Raw genomic sequence first — 13,884 nt, forward strand, 5'->3', positions numbered from 1 at the left:
ACATTTTGCTGTTTCAAAAGTGCTGCATTTCTAACCCTTCGATAAAATTGAGGGTGAAACGTATAGCATATCTTCGGGGTTTTAGGGCAACATTATTTGAAAAGAACACGTTATACCCTTACCAAACTACATTTGTTTTAGAAAAGAACACAGAAAAGGGTAAAAGGCAGAATAAAGACATCATTTATGCCAGAAAAGAAAACGCCATTAGTTTCCGTTTTGGACCTATACTTCAAAAAAACAATTGTTAGAAGGGAATGGTCATGAGTTAAGACATACAATTTGAGTGTTTAATGTGCTGTTTTTCTATAGCGAACGAGTACTTTGAGTGGAGATTTAACATGTGTTTTGTTATTGTAACAAAAACAAAATACATGTAAAATTTCGACTCAAAGCACTCGTTCGCTAAAGAAAAACAGCACATAAAACTATATTTCTATATAAAGTTCAAAAAAAAAGAAATTTCGGTTAATCGGTTAATCGACACAAATTAATCGGTTTATTTGTTATTTGAAAATCGGCAATTTTAAATTATTCGAACAGTTAACCGACAAAAATTAATCGGTTAGCCGATTGTTGCATTTTTATGTAACATTTGCATTTCTTGTGAGTAATTCCTATTAAGAAGTACCAAAAATTACAACGGTGTATTTTTTTAGTTTGTATTATTGAATTGTAAACAATTTTTTCATATCAATAAATAAAAACATACAAATTTTGAAATTGTGTTGATTTTTAATTAATCGATCGCGCCTTCTATTTCTTTAAAATATACTCTTACAAATTCAAACAACAGCTGATTCCATACGAAATGTGTGATCAATTTAGTACTTTGCTTAAGCAAATATCAGTTTATGAAACTCAAGCTATTATGATTTAATTCCGTAAATAATTTTGTTTAAGATATTTTATAAAATAAATAAATATTTTAACTTACAGTGAATAGCTCTTTTTATGACTGATAAATCCATGATAAAGTTTAATTTATAAATATGGACATAAAAACAACTCACATCTGACATGATTATGCACCTTAACAAATAGAAAATAATATCACAATCTTATGAAATAAACAATTCACTATTAATTTTCAATTCACTATATAATTCAATATTAATAGAAATTTGCCAGCTTATATTAAGCTCTTATTTTAACTAACTGCCATCGACTAGTCATTCTCGGCTGGCTAGTCTGAATTCTGAAAAACGACTGACTAAAGAAAAACAAGTAATTAATTTAAAAAAATAAGAAAATAACCTTTAATAATTAAAAAACAATATATATAAATATAAAAATATATATTTAGGGGTATATAATAATCACATTATATACATATATAATAATCACAACTATCACTATCTAAAATATATTCTTGAACTTTTCATCACGTTCAGTTGCTATATATTGTTGATGTTATTTACTTCATCCTTGTGAACTGACCTTGAGAGGGCGCTAGTTTTAATCATACTATTTATGTTTAACTTCTCGTTAAGTTTTTATATTCCTTTTTTTGTTAATTTTTATAGATATACATATTTTTTTGATATTCGTTTTTTGAACTTTGTAGAGTAAAGTTTATTTCTTCTTAAATTTTGAATTATATCGAGTTTTTAATTTGAATTTGTTAATAAAAACCTAAAAATTTTGTACAACATCAAAATAGAAGAAAGCAAAAGGAAAGTGGTTTTTATTTAATAAAACAAAACAATTTATATTGAAATCAACCCTCATTTATTGTTTTGTCAAGTTGTTTTGAGACTTGATAAAAAATTTTACAGGTCCCACAAAAAATTGGCAAAGTTAATTGGTAGCTTAACAAAGTACTTAAAATAATTGGCAACATGAGAGGAAATATGAATGAAAAAATAGGTCAAGGCTAATGTTTCGGTCAAATTATTTTGTTGCCAAATATTTCAAAGCTGAATATTACGTTCGTTTCGGTAGTAGTGTTCATAAAGGATTGAGAATTTGGATATTCAGTAATCAATATTGTCTATTTTTCAGTACAACAAGGAGGAAGATGGTAAGACCCCTTTGACACTAGGCAATTTAGTTGCGCAAGTCTCTTGCCCAACAAAAAAACAGCATGTACAATTTTCTTCTCCTTAACCCGACATTAGCTCTGGCATCTACAAACACAAGAGACTTGCGCAACTATATTGCCTAGTGTGAAAGGGGTCTAACTCTGTTTTTGAAATAAGAATTTTTAAATGTTGAAATTATTGAATACCCAAACAAAAGTATTGAGTATTTACAACGCCAAGTATAAATAAAACCAATTAAAACCAGTCTATTAAGAGAAATAAATTTAATTATATGGAGATACTATAGATAATAACGGTAGCTTTATTAAGTCCTCTTTTTATACAAATTTAGATTTTAATACAGAATTTAAAAAAGTGCTAAGACCATTTTGTGGTTTACAAACGTACTAAGTCCATTTTTCTTTTCAAAATTGCAAAATTATTATCTCAGTCAAATGGAATCGAGTATAAATACGTTATTAAATGCGTAATATCTAATTTAATTTTAGCCAAAAACGTAAATCACAATTTTTATAATAAAATATTGGATTTTGAAAAAAAAAAAAAACAAATTTTAGATATTCAGAATTTGAATGCGTTTAACTTTTTTTAGAGACCAGAAAAAATTTTCCGACTCCAGATACACATCTGCTCAAAATAATAGATACACCTAATTGGAAAAAATTTAAATGGCGGTAACATTGAAAATTTCCTCGCAAGCGTTAAGAATACATCATATTATTAAAATTTCTATCTGGCAATGTCATGTCAGTCAAAAATCTGGCAACTATTTGCTTTCATGTTGATTTTTAAAAACGAATTTATTTGAATTACAAAAAATTATTTGCTCATAAAAATAGATACACATCAGTAATTTGTAATTTGTTTATATACAATTTTTTTTTTGTGCAATTTTTTGTTCCTATTTACGTGAAACAGTAAGTATAATTTAAATTTTAGCAACAATTTTATAAAAAATAGGACTCTTTTGAAGAAAATGGGACGAAATCATCATTGTACCGAAGATGAGAAAAAAATTGTTCAAACGATGAGAAATCAAGGAAAATCATTACGGGAAATAGCAAAGAGCATAGGAAGATCTTTACATTTTGTCCAAAATGCTTTATCTAAAAAACAAAAAAGAGAAACTCGCGGTAGACCAAAGAAAACCAGTCCAGAAACAGATAGGCGGATCGTCCTTATGGTTAAAAAATACCCTTTCATATCATCGAAAGCTATTTCTGCGGAGCTATGTAACGAAATCAGTCCACAAACTGTTCGTCGTCGTCTTTTACAAGCTAAATTGCCGGGAAGAATTGCCAGAAAAGTGCCACTAATGCGCCAAAAAAATATCAAGACAAGATTAGAATTTGCTAAAGAGCACTTACAATGGTCCGGGTGTGAAGGCGAAAAAAAATGGAGAAATATTTTATGGAGCGACGAAACAAAAATAAATTTGTTTGGAAACGACTGCCAAAGAAATGTACGCCGACCAAAAGGAAAAGAATTCCACGTTAAATTTACAAAAAAGACGGTAAAACATGGCGGGGGAAACATAATGGTTTGGGGTTGCTTTTCATGGAATGGTGTTGGTCCGATATTCCGAATAGAAGATACCATGAATGCTAGTGGGTATAGAGACATATTGGAAAACGTAATGCTTCCATATGCATCGGAAAATATGCCATTAATATGGACATTCCAGCAGGACAACGACCCAAAACATAGTTCAAGATTAGTTAAAAACTGGTTCTTGGAGAATAACGTACCTGTTTTAAGCTGGCCCAGTCAATCCCCTGATTTAAACCCAATAGAAAACTTGTGGAGTGAATTAAAGATAAGGCTTTCGAAGGAAGTTTTCAAAAATAAAGACGATTTATGGGAGAAAACGCAAAAAATATGGTACGAGATTCCATTGGAGAAGTGTCAGAACTTGATATCCAGTATGCCCAGAAGAGTGGAGAAAGTTTTACAAAACAAAGGTGGATATACTGGATACTAGCTTTACTTTAATAATAAACTAATTTTTTTAAGATAAAATTTATTAGCTTTTGTTTAATAAGAATTTTTAAAAATGTATCTATTATTATGAGCACCAAATTTTTCGAAATTTAAGAAATTTAATTTACTTTATAATATTTATTATTAATTATGAAATATTTTGTTTTTGTTTTTTACTCTCCTTTTAACTATAAATAAAAATCGACTGAATTTTTTTTATAATTTTACAATATACCATTATTTTTTTTCGTTTTTAAAAAATAAATTTTGGTGTATCTATTATTTTGAGCAGATGTGTAGGTCTGTCACATCAAAAAAAACCAATACGGACTAAAATAGCACAAGATTTGAAGGTTCATCGTCACACTGTTTCAAAAGTCATTAAACAGTATAAGGAAGACATGAGAATTGAAAGAAAATCTGGAACAGAAAGAAGAAAAGCTTTAACTGACATTGGTAAGGTAAAAGAAGTCGAATAACTCTTTCGACTCTCTTCTATGAGAAAAGCAGCTCGTAATGTTAAATACTCTGATTCTTTTGTGCGCAGTGCCAAAGCTAATGCTGGGTTGAAGTCGTATAAAGTTCAGAAAGTTCCAGATCGCAGATTCAAAAGAAGCGAAAAAACTAAGATAAAATTTTATAAAACAAATGCACCAGTTGTGTGATGGTTGATGAAACTTATGTACTGGCAGACTTTTGACAACTTACGGGTCAAAATTTTAAGTGGCTGGTGGAACAGGTAGTTAATGTTCAAGAACAATACCGTACAAAAAAACAAACAAAATTCCCCACGAAGTTTCTTGTGTTGTAAGTCATTTGCAAAAAAATAATTAAAAAACAAAAAAATAATTAAAGAACACAGGAAAGGTATCCCAGGACATGTCCGATATTGAGCGTAAGTGGACCACCTCGTCCAAAAAGGTGGTCCGGAAAAAGAGGATAAATTTATAAATACCGAGTAATATGCCAATATTTTAATTTGTACAATATTTGAATAAATTTATGTATTTATGAGAATTTTTATATTTAACGGTTTAGTATACGTTTTTTCGGCACACTCTTTAACATTGTGTTCCGTTTCAAAATTTTGAATATTTCTGCTAAAAATAGTTCAAAAAGAAAAACCCGATAACCGAAGAATAATTGTCGTTTTTCGGTTTTGATCCATGACAATACCGAATGACAATACTTATATATGAGCTGCGATCCAATGGACCCTGCATATACAGTGGTGGCCAGCACAAAAATTGTTCGCTAAATTCCATGCGATTCTCAATTATTTTTTCAAATATTTCCACAAATATGTATGCATGAGGACTGTTTTAACACACAAGTGTGTTTTATTCAACTGTGTCAATTCATACATATTCACCACGAACACATAAGATTTTTCTAGAACTTTTTCTAACATTTTGTAACATTTATATAATTATATTTTTATTATTATAAAATATTCGTGCCAAATTTCGTATTTTTAGTTATATTAGTTTCGGTCATATCATGTTATTAACAGCGGATGTTCGCTGAGGTGGGTCAACGTATTTCCACATATCTTTGTCCATATATGTTGTACCGATTTTTCCAAAATTTGTTGATAAACTAGAAATATTAATAATAAATTTCATACCCTTAGGTCATTTTGTGTTGGTTGTGAATTTCCTACTTATTACTTAACTGATTGTAAGTACATTTGTAAGCTTGACCCATGAATTTTTTAAAAATCTCGAACAAAGATAAGTAGTATTTCAGTCAAATAATAAGTAGTTACGCCTTGGCTGCAATATTTTTTTGTAGGTTCTAGCAACAGATAGTCAGTTGGCAAAGAAGTATTACGGTTGAAATAACCGAATTTCTTCACTCAACTCAAGCCACAGCAGAAAAATTTGGTTATTAAGAATGAATCTAATTAAAAGTGTATGCTCTTAAAGGAATTAAGATGCCTAACATTACAACTTTTAGGGATATTTAATGAATATTATTCATATATAATTATTCATATGAATATTATTCATAAAATAATGTGGTTCAAATTTGTTTATCTACAATCAAATATGAAAAATGTCCCTGACTACACATATTTTATAGATTTAATATATATTTTTTAATTAAACAAAGAATTTATTGATTTTGTACTGATTAAAACAACGACTGTGGCGATACCGATAAAATGCCACTATTAAATCAGAAACCCTTATAAAGGCTGGACCAACATTGTGCAACCAAATATAGTTATTTTATACTTCTTTTAAATCCCTGGTACAATTATAAGTCAATTTAATTTAGTCTTAAAAAATACCCGGGAATTAAACGATTTTTTAATTTCCTCCCGGAAATGAAAAAAGTTTGGGAAATTACGACGCCAAGATTGATCATACTTTGTGGAGGTGGATCCGATAGTACTTGTGCTTAAATTTTAATGTTTTTGGTTTTTAATCAACATAATATTTAAAAATGCATTACAAAATATATTGTCATGTTCTAATGGCATAAATACCTAGTACTGGTATAGCAACATTTTAAGTCTGTTTTTTACCAAAGCAACATTTTCAAATTAGAGAGCATATCTCAAGTCTCTAAAATGAGTTTTTCGGAATCCAGGAAATTTTAAAAAAATTGATTATATTCCTCACATACATGCATATATGTATATGTTCCCACTTTGGATCCCACTTATTTCTTCTAGAACTAATTTCAGCATAAAAATTCAAAATTTAAAACTGAAAAATAAGATTTTTAATTTTAATTCGAGTACGCTGAATCCAGTGGTGTTAAACGTCTTTTTAGGTTAGATCTTGTTTTCGAGATATACCGTTATTTCGAAAATGGAGGAGGTTGCACAGCATATGTTCGAACCCGATAATCTAAAATCCTAATTTCGGATTAATTCGAATCTTTTTTAATGTACATCAGAGAAAATCAGAGAAATTTTAATGCTCTGAGTTTTGGAAAATGTTCTGACTTTTTTCAATTCCATCTTGAACAGAACACTGTTTTTTGAGGAAATAAGCTTTCTAGGCGATTTTAAGATATGGACTGCTTACAATAAATTAAAATTTGTGGGGTTTGGTTATGATTTTCTAAAAATATTTCACTTTCAAATTTCAATAATCTACGAGTATGTTATTTTCTTTCTAAAACTTTTGATTTCGGTATTTTGTCAAATTTTGAACTAATAGAGAATACTATCAGAAATTGTTGGTATAACCTCATCGGAATATTAGGTCGAAATCTATTAATCAGTAATACATTTTTTTTATATTTTACTTAAAACCCTTATTTGTAAATTAAACTGAAAGTATTTTTATTGCTAGATTTTTGCAAATCAAAAATTGCAGGAATTTAATAAATAGAACCAAAAATAGGCAAAATTTTCTAATGCGCAATGAAAGGCGTGAGACTTTCTAATTTATTATAATTGCCTACTATATGACTTCAAGTAGCTTTTTTTATATCGAACTTGTAAAAGAGGGTGAAGTGTAAGGTGAAAATTAGTAAATACACAACAAATTTAAAAGAAGGCAAAGACGACTTATTTATACTCCCTATTTTTAGTGAGAATTCCGCGTCTCAGAAATTAAATGAAGCTGTACTGATTATATTGTCGTTTGTATATTTTGTTTTTAATATTTCTTAGTTATTTTGGAAGGTCCCCAAGTCTGCGATTTAAGTTGTCATACAGGCCTGTCACTGAATTCCATTCCGATCGAAAGTGGAATTAATTCCGTATTTTGCTTCTTCAGAAAAAGTAAAACGAAAATTTCTTTCGGAATGAAACCACTTTCAGTTTTCAAAGTGGAATTGATATTTGATTGTAATTATTTGCTTTTCTAAAATTTGTAGTCAATTTCTGTACCAAAACCTTCACATTTGTTTAATATGAAAAAGCTGTCAAATTAAAAAATAAAGAAATACAGAATTATTAAATATTTTTGGCATTAATAAATTACACGGAATCTGAAGAACCAAAAGAGAAAACGATCGGAATAAAAACTACGGAATTGAAACCATTCCGAACAAAATGTGTGACAGGCCTGATAACATCATATAAAAACAACAAAATCATGTCCGCAAGCTTGTGTTTCTACATCTACACTTATACTCAATTATATTCTGGGGTCTAATTACCGCTCTCGTGATCGAATGAACTATCGTATCGAAAAATAATTTCGATATCGTAATTATAACAAAATGTACTAAAGTCCATGCTCGATATCGAATGCCGTAATCTCAAATAAGAAAATTACGATCGAATTTACTCGATATCGAATGCGGTAATTCGGCCCCTGTTCTCATTTTTTTTTTGTTTTTGTTGGTACAAAATTTAAAATAATACGATTATAATTAAATATAAATTCTTTCAGAAAAATATCTAAAACTTTTAACGCTTTTATATACCTCTTCTCTGAATTCTATCATTTGTGGTATTAATACTTTAGTTCATTTGAAATAGGGTGTTTATACAAATTTAAACAAATTAAATCAAAAGATAAGTTTAAAAAATACAACTGATAAGAAATAACAAAAAAAAGGCCTCTAAAGAAATAAAATAAACTGCTGTTTTTGCTAAAAAAAAATTAACAAAAACAAACAGAAACGATGTGAAATACAAACTACAATAATTATAAATTACAACAATAAAATAATAAATAAAAATACCAACATTTAACAAAAAAGAAAATCAACAAAAATTGTAACAATAACAACCCGTATATAATAATAACAAAAGACAATATTAGAAAAATTTATATTTTTTGCACGAGTATACACTACAAACTTGTTGGTATGTTGCTCTTGTTAATACATTTGGAACACAACTACAACTGAATTTAATAAAATGGTTCTGAGAAGAGGACTAACTAGAATCCCTCACGTATTTTATTATCTGACACTGTGTGAAGAAGGGAACCAGATGCTTAAGTATTATTTTGGGATTTGCTTGAATTGGGTACTAATATCAGAGCTTCGAATTAATTAATTCAATTTGAATTAAAAATTATCATACATTATTCATTCCATAAATCCATTCCAAACATCTAATTATTTAGCTTCATTCAAAGGCTTCTATTTAAATAGTATTCCTTCATCATTGATTTACATAATACATCAAACAGAAAACAGAATTAAAATCTTATAAAAATTGAATTAAAATATTTTTCTTCATTCTGTTTTATTATACCCTACGCAACCATATTGGAGAGATGTTTGTAACGCCCAAAAATATTAATTAATCACCCACCTTAAAGTATACCGATCGACTCAGCATCTTCTGAGTCTATTAAACGATGCCCGCCGTCTGCCTGCTGGCTTTCCAACTAAACATTGTACGTACGCAAATTACATGTCGCCATTTTCAAGATCAAATTTGGCACATAAATTTTTTTTGCCTAAGGTCGAAACCTACTGAAACTGACTGAAATCGGTCCAATATTTCACCTAGCCCCATACAAATGTCCTTCAAAAATTAGCAGGGACCGTAAATAATGGTTATCGAGAAAGTTTGAAATCAAAAAAACTCTATATTACAGTCAACGGAGACATATACTGTCGGCTGTGCCGAATCTTATATACCCTTCACCAACTTATACTTCAAAATACAGATTTTAAATATTTTTAGGTAAACAAAATTTATTTTTTTTCCAAAGTATTTTTTTAATTTTTTGTAAAAAAAATTTTTTCGATTTAAAATTTTTGTTTTTAATTTTAAATTGTTTTTTTTAAATTTAAAAAAAAAAATTTTGTTTTTAAATTTTTTTTGGTGAAAAAAAATCGGGTTAAAAAATGTTTTTTTTTTCGATTTTGACCCACTGTAGGCTAGATATCCATATTGTCTATATTAATGACTTAGTAATCCAGATATAGGTAAAAAATAGGTCAACAATCGAAGTTGTCCTGGTTTTTTCCTCATATCTCAGCCATTTGTGGTCCGATTTTACTTTTTTTTTATTGTTTTTATTAAAAAAAAATAATTCAAATACAAAATTATACAAAAATAAAATATTAGTGCCTCAGCGCCAGTAGGCATTCTCGAAAGCATGTCTGACAGAATTATTGAAGATTTGGATCCCGAAGATGTCTGGGGTCTTCAGAAAATTGATTTCAACAGACAGACAGACGGACATGACTTAATCGACTCCACTATCTATAACGATCCAGAATATATATAATTTATATTGTTATATTATATTGTGGAAATAACAAACGGAATGACAAACTTATATATATCCTTCTAACGAAGGTGAAGGGTATAAAAATGATCTCAACTCCACAGCAGAGAAACAAGCCGACCGGTTTATATCAGACGGTGCGCCGCCGCCGTTTTTGTCGGCTCATAGCGGCTGAAAGTAAGCCGCCGATATTTTTTGAATTTTTCAATTTGTATATTAAGACTTTTTGAAACAAAATGGAGTCAATAATATTTTTCTGAAAAAGTCGTTTAAAAAAATCTCGATAATGTTGTTGGCCGATTGGAGATTGGAAGTGTGAGAGATTGTAAAAGCCATAGGCATCTCACATGGCTCAGTGGTTACAATTTTGAATGATCACTTGTGTATAAGAAACCTTTCTGCCGGGAAAATAAAAGTCCTCAAATGAGTCAAATGATCATATATTCAGTGTAGGGTATTATATGGTCGAGCTTGACCGACTATAGTTTCTTACATGTTTTTTGTTTTGTTTTCAATAATTTACAAAATGGATTTAAATGTTTCAATAAGGAATTAATTCCATAATGAATGAATTCTGAAAGAAATTAATTCAATACATTTGAAGTACAAAGGAATTGAACTCATGAATTAGATAATAATGAATTCATTAACGAATGGTTAAGAGATAAAATTTATTTTGATTTCGAAAATAGAATTAAAAATTAATTCTTTTGAACCATTGAGTAATATTTTCTGAAAAATACGACAAACAACCAGGAAATTATTTAGGCAATTGATTGGTACTCATTTACATTAGTTATTACATGTTCCTGATCTAGCATAATGCAGTTTGGGTTACTCTATATTTAGATTGTGTTTTAGCATAATTCCCTGAATATGAAAATAAAGATCCTAGTCCATTCCAGTTTAGGCCTACACAATAATACGGTACTTCCGTCATTGAAGATACTTTTGTCATATCACTGATTGACGCTTTTAACAAACAAACAAAAATAAAACAATATAATAAAAATAGAAAATATAATAAAAATTGCGACTGTATTAAAAAAATTTTCAAATGACATGTAAACAAAACTATCAAATCTTCAACAAGGGGGAGCAATATCTAATATTTTTATATTAAATTTATTAAACAAATACTAAAACTAACCACACGCTCACACAAGATCAATAAAGATAAAAAAGGGTGCAATTCCTAGAGATTAGAACGTTATTGTTTTAGTTTCCCACTTGTGAAGACTGTTGTCAATAAACATTGGATTGAGTGCCTTCTAAAGCTATTATTATTATTAAATTGAATTTAGCAAAACAAAGCAAAAAGCAATAAAACTTAAACAAAAAAAATTAACAAATACAATATAAAAATAAAAGAAAATAAATTATATTTACAAGTTGTTTGTATTTGTTTAAATTGTTTAAACTCAAGTATTTGATTAAAATTTACTTACATTGCATGTGCCAACATCTCCAGATGACGTTATTCAAACGTATTTTATCCTTCCATCGTAGACGAACACCCTTGAAATGATTCCATTTGGGTGAAGTTAGTTTTTGACTGAAAAACAAATATTTGAAATTATTTTTTGGAAATAAGATAAACTAGGCATATACATATACTAAGAAAAACATAAAAAGGAATATCTTTAATAAAACCAATTATTGTTTAAACGCTTAAGTTTCTGATTTATGCAATTGGACAAATTTGCGTTGTGTATTTTATGAAGTGCACTTGACAAAATGTGCATTTTAGTTACTGATATAAATACGTGCCAAACAATATAGTTATACCAAGATAATGTATGAATAACAAACAAATGTCTTTGTGATTTTTATTTAAAATAATATTAACTCTTATAAAATTCATGAGAAAATGCTTTCCTAGAGTCAAACTTGTTGCGCAACTTTACAAGATTGTGCAAATATATTGCAATACAATGGTTTACAATTCTATTGCGTGAGTGGAAAAGTACACATTTGCGCTCATGCTATGGGAGCTATGGCAACAGTCTCGCGAAACTTCTAGCCTAAACATCTTGAATTATACGGAATTTCAATGCATCATATGTTTTGATAATTTCATTATGTGTAATTGATTTTGAAGAAGTTTCTCCTCATCGTCCTCTACTATTCAGAATTATTGTAATGCTTGAAAATTTGTATCGAAAGAGCTCCTATATCAACAGCTCAAAATTAACCAAAACATGAAATTTATTGAGTGTTTCCGCTCGATCGGATTTCTGCCTCGATCGAAATTGACGAGTATAATATCCATTGGGCCATAGGGAGCACTGATCCATATAAGTCTTCAGGCCCGAATGGCATTATACCGGCTGATCTACAGAACAATACAGGGTCAGTCACTCCACGGCTGATTAGAATTTATCATGGTTGCCTTTCATTCCCTTCGGAGTCACATATTAAGGCTTCACTATGTACCTATCAACATGCTTATATGAAGGAAAAAACACTTGAGACGGCACTTCAAGTATATCGAGAAATCATTCGAATTTGGAAATTACACACTAGTAGTCTTTTTGAAACTATTGAATCAGCCATACTTGATTTGCGGGTGACGTAGCGGTTTCAGTTACAACGAATCTATATATCACAAAATAATAAGTCGATGGAGTATTGACAGTGGATTACCCCGATTGAACTGACACTCTCGGATAGCGCAAAATACTTAGGCATAATTCTGGACAGAAAACTGTCCTGGAAACTAATCACTTTGGCAAAAACATCAAAGACTATGATGGCTATGCAAGAAGGCCATAGGTTCGTTATGGGGTATTTGTTAAAAAAAATCAATATTTTCGACCGAACACATTCATTTATATCGAATTAAAAAGTAATAACACTGTACAACAAATTGAGAGTTTTTGATTGGAACAGAACAGCGATCCTATAATTCTGAAAGGGCATGTTAAGTAGATCATATTTGTAGAACAAACTTATAGTCCAGCTGCTCTGAATTTTTTTTTACAGTGGGTCATAGTTTTAATTTTTTGATCGAATGTAGCATTATACTAACTGAAAAAATATCTGAGAGAATTCTTATTGTTAGAGTTATATTGTGGAATTTTATGGGGATCATTTTTGTGGAAGATCTTAACCCCATATGTCCTCTCTTTAGAGGTCAATTTGATAAACTTTGTAAACTAGCGTTATGGACCGATCATCATCTTATATACTCTTCACCAAATTATACTTCAAAATAGAAATTTTAAATATTTTTAGGTATACAAAATTTATTTTTTTTCCAAAGTTGTTTTTTCATTTTTTGGAAAAAAATTTTTTCGAAAAAAAATTTGTTTTTTAAATTTTTTTTTTGCAAAAAAATTCGGCTTATAAAATATTTTTTCCCATTGTAGGTCCAACTTACTATGGTCTTATATACGTCGTTTCAAAGGTCATTGAAATATCTATCATTAGATATCCATATTGTCTATATTAATGACTTATTAATCCAAAAATAGGTCAAAAATCGAGGTTGTCCTGGTTTTTTCCTCATATCTCAGCCATTTGTGGACCAATTTTGCTGATTTTAAATAGGAAACTTCTCGAAAGCATGACTGCTGAACAAAAAATTATTTTATTTAATTAATTGGACATAAATGTACAAATATTTAATGTTTTATTCCAAATACACGCTGAAGTTATAAATAATAAAACAATATATCAGTTACATATTGAGA

At 29.2% G+C, this 13,884-nt stretch overlaps 1 protein-coding gene across 2 annotated transcripts in view; it reads right to left on the bottom strand.

The window, feature by feature from the left end:
• The window catches only part of Mondo (mondo), a 97,538-nt gene that overhangs the window by 65,665 nt on the left and 17,989 nt on the right, over positions 1-13,884 (bottom strand). For both annotated transcript variants that reach the window (XM_065502392.1, XM_065502391.1), the window contains exon 3: positions 11,638-11,744. In XM_065502392.1, the coding sequence (XP_065358464.1) occupies positions 11,638-11,744 (107 nt within the window). The remainder of the gene's footprint in view (positions 1-11,637; positions 11,745-13,884) is intronic.

This window comes from Calliphora vicina, chromosome 2, assembly GCF_958450345.1.
Source record: "Calliphora vicina chromosome 2, idCalVici1.1, whole genome shotgun sequence".
Taxonomy (NCBI): domain Eukaryota; kingdom Metazoa; phylum Arthropoda; class Insecta; order Diptera; family Calliphoridae; genus Calliphora; species Calliphora vicina.